Source organism: Callorhinus ursinus, unplaced genomic scaffold (assembly GCF_003265705.2).
Source record: "Callorhinus ursinus isolate GAN/ISIS: 27379988/994484 unplaced genomic scaffold, GSC_fseal_2.0 scaffold15, whole genome shotgun sequence".
NCBI lineage: Eukaryota > Metazoa > Chordata > Mammalia > Carnivora > Otariidae > Callorhinus > Callorhinus ursinus.
In genome coordinates this window covers 41,785,290-41,787,677 of record NW_027397077.1, presented here as the reverse complement: position 1 = coordinate 41,787,677, position 2,388 = coordinate 41,785,290, and the positions used below count along the sequence as shown (strand labels likewise).

Sequence of the window (2,388 nt, the reverse complement as noted above, 5' to 3'; positions counted from 1 at the left end):
AGTAGGTTGAGGCACAGAGTCTGTTCCCTCCCTCTCTGTCTGCCCCTTCCCCCCACTCATGCTCTCTCTCAAATAAATCTTAAAAAAAAAAAAGGAAGGAAAGAAGAAAAGTGAAGGAAGGAAGGAAGGAAGAAGGGAAGGAAGGACGGACATGAAAGGAAATAAAGCCTGGTGGTGGGGGTAGGGGAGGGGAATGCATAAGACTCAGGCTTCAAATACGACCAGCAGTTTCATAATGTGGTAATTTTTAATATTAAAAGTAAATTGTAAATGTATCTTTATAAACAATATGCATAAAATAGATCTATTATTCTAAAACCTTTTCTTTTTAAAATGCTTTTTCACAGTAAATTTTTTAGGTGTCAGATTTCCCCTCAAAATAATAGTGCAATCGGAAGAAGGAACACATTGTCAGTGAATGCGGACTTGTCTGCTAATACAAGTCCTTGTAGATTTCTTGTAGGAGCGGGTGAAGACTCATGTCTGTCTCTGTTTTCTTTATGACTTGCAATAGCTGCACATGTTCTGTTACAATCTGTCTGAGGTCTGTCATTTTCTGGAGCAGCTTGGCAAAGAGCTGAGAGGACTCGGGGTGGTTCAGCTTGAGCTGGAGCTCCAAGGCTTGAAGCAGGTTGTCCTGGATGTCCTCAATGGGCTTCACATTCAGCAAACCTGGGCGGTCTGGGGGAGGAGGAGAACAGGAGGTTCAGTGATAAACACCTCTGGCCCCACATCGGAGGCATTTTCAGCCAAACTAAATTACTCACCCATCTTTTTGTTGGCTTGTTTTGCTCTGGTTATAAAATAAGGTGGGGAGGGAGGGTAAGTAGACAGTGGGCAAGAAGTGCATACGGGAGGGAGGATGGACTGAAACCAAGACTCTCGGGGCGCTCTCTCCAGGGGCATCGTTTCCTGGCTGGGGCTAAATCTGCCTGATCAGTTGACATAACAGAATGGCCACACAATCTTCTCCCCAGACTGAGGACTCTCCTGCCAGTATGTTCCTGCCCACCAAAAATCTAATTTTCAACTGCTGCCCCTTCTTCATGAGTCTATGTTTTATAACCTTACTACTCACTTTCTCATCACAGCTGTTGATATGCTTTTAAAACCAGCACTGTCTTCTTTTTCCCTTAACATGGCATGTACATTTTTACTGGTGTGCATTTGGAAGGATAGAGCCCCTAGATTTTAACAGAAGTTTCTTCTGAGTGGTGAGGTAATTTTTACTTTCTTCTTTTTACTCTCCTTATCTGAATTTTTAAATGGAGAACTTAAATTACCGTGAAGCTTTGTTTTTATTCATGCAGATCTTGTAAGATGCATCCCTAAATACTTTATAGTGTCCTTTACTTCTTTATTTTTTTGCTTTATAGTATTCTATAGTATTCATTATCTTTTCTAATCTATCCCTGCTGGTGCTTACAAAAAATTTACTGATTTTAGTATATTGAATATATTCCAATTTCCTAAACTCTTGTCAATTCAAATAGTTTTTATCATGGACTTATTTTCCTATTCTGGATAGACTATCACATCTGCAAATAACAATAGTTTCATTTATTTCTTCTTTTCCAGTGTTTACACTTCTCATTTCTTTTTCTTGCCATAGTGTATTGGCCAATACCTCGAATATGGTATTAAATAGTAGCAGTGGTAGGAGGTATTCTTGTTTTATTCATAACCATGACAAAATTGCTTCTAATGGCTTACCACAAGAATGATGTTTACTATAGATTATGGTGGATGCATTTTACTCCTGGCTTTCCAAGAGTTATAAAGTTTTTAATTTGTTTTAGTCAGGAATGCTGTGGCATTTCATCAAATGCTTTAAACTTTTTCTTTCTAAAGAAATGATCAAATGGTTATCTTAATCTAGTAAATTATATTAGTAGATTTCCTTATATCATTGTACTCATTTGCTCCTATTTTATTCAGGGTTTTAAAATTTGTGAGATTGGTCCAGAGTTGTCTTTTTTTGTGGCATCCTTTGTCTGTTTTGGTAATAAGTGTTAACTAGCCTTCTAGACTGATTTGAGAAATTTTCCTTCTATTTCTATGTAGTAATGATCTGTTCCTTTATGGATTCTTGGAATTCACTGGCAGAACCATCTGATCCTGATGGTAAATCTTTGGCTACCTTTAATTTTTCTCCTATAGCTTTTAATCTCTTTAGTAAAGAGCTTAATCAAGATTTAGTAAAGACTGTTTACTCCTTACAAAAGTAAAAATTTGTAATTCATATTGAAATTATATTGTATATAATATTCTCTCAGAATCTGAAATCTCTTATTTTTATTTATAACTGAATGCTTTTTATTTTGTATATTCTCTCATTTAAAAATCTGATTTGCTAAAGGCTTTTTTTTTTTTTTTTTTTTAGAAATT

The 2,388-nt window shown here is 36.2% G+C and overlaps 1 protein-coding gene across 7 annotated transcripts in view; it reads right to left on the bottom strand.

Annotated features, from left to right (window-relative positions):
* Positions 1-225: 225 nt before the first annotated feature.
* PPARG (peroxisome proliferator activated receptor gamma) overlaps positions 226-2,388 on the bottom strand; it is a 131,109-nt gene continuing 128,946 nt past the window's right edge. For 6 of the 7 annotated variants that reach the window (XM_073901662.1, XM_025885387.2, XM_073901663.1 and 3 more), the window contains one exon: positions 226-681. In XM_073901662.1, the coding sequence (XP_073757763.1) occupies positions 434-681 (248 nt within the window). In that variant the 3' untranslated portion in view covers positions 226-433. The remainder of the gene's footprint in view (positions 682-2,388) is intronic. The other variant, XM_073901664.1, reaches the window with a different exon arrangement.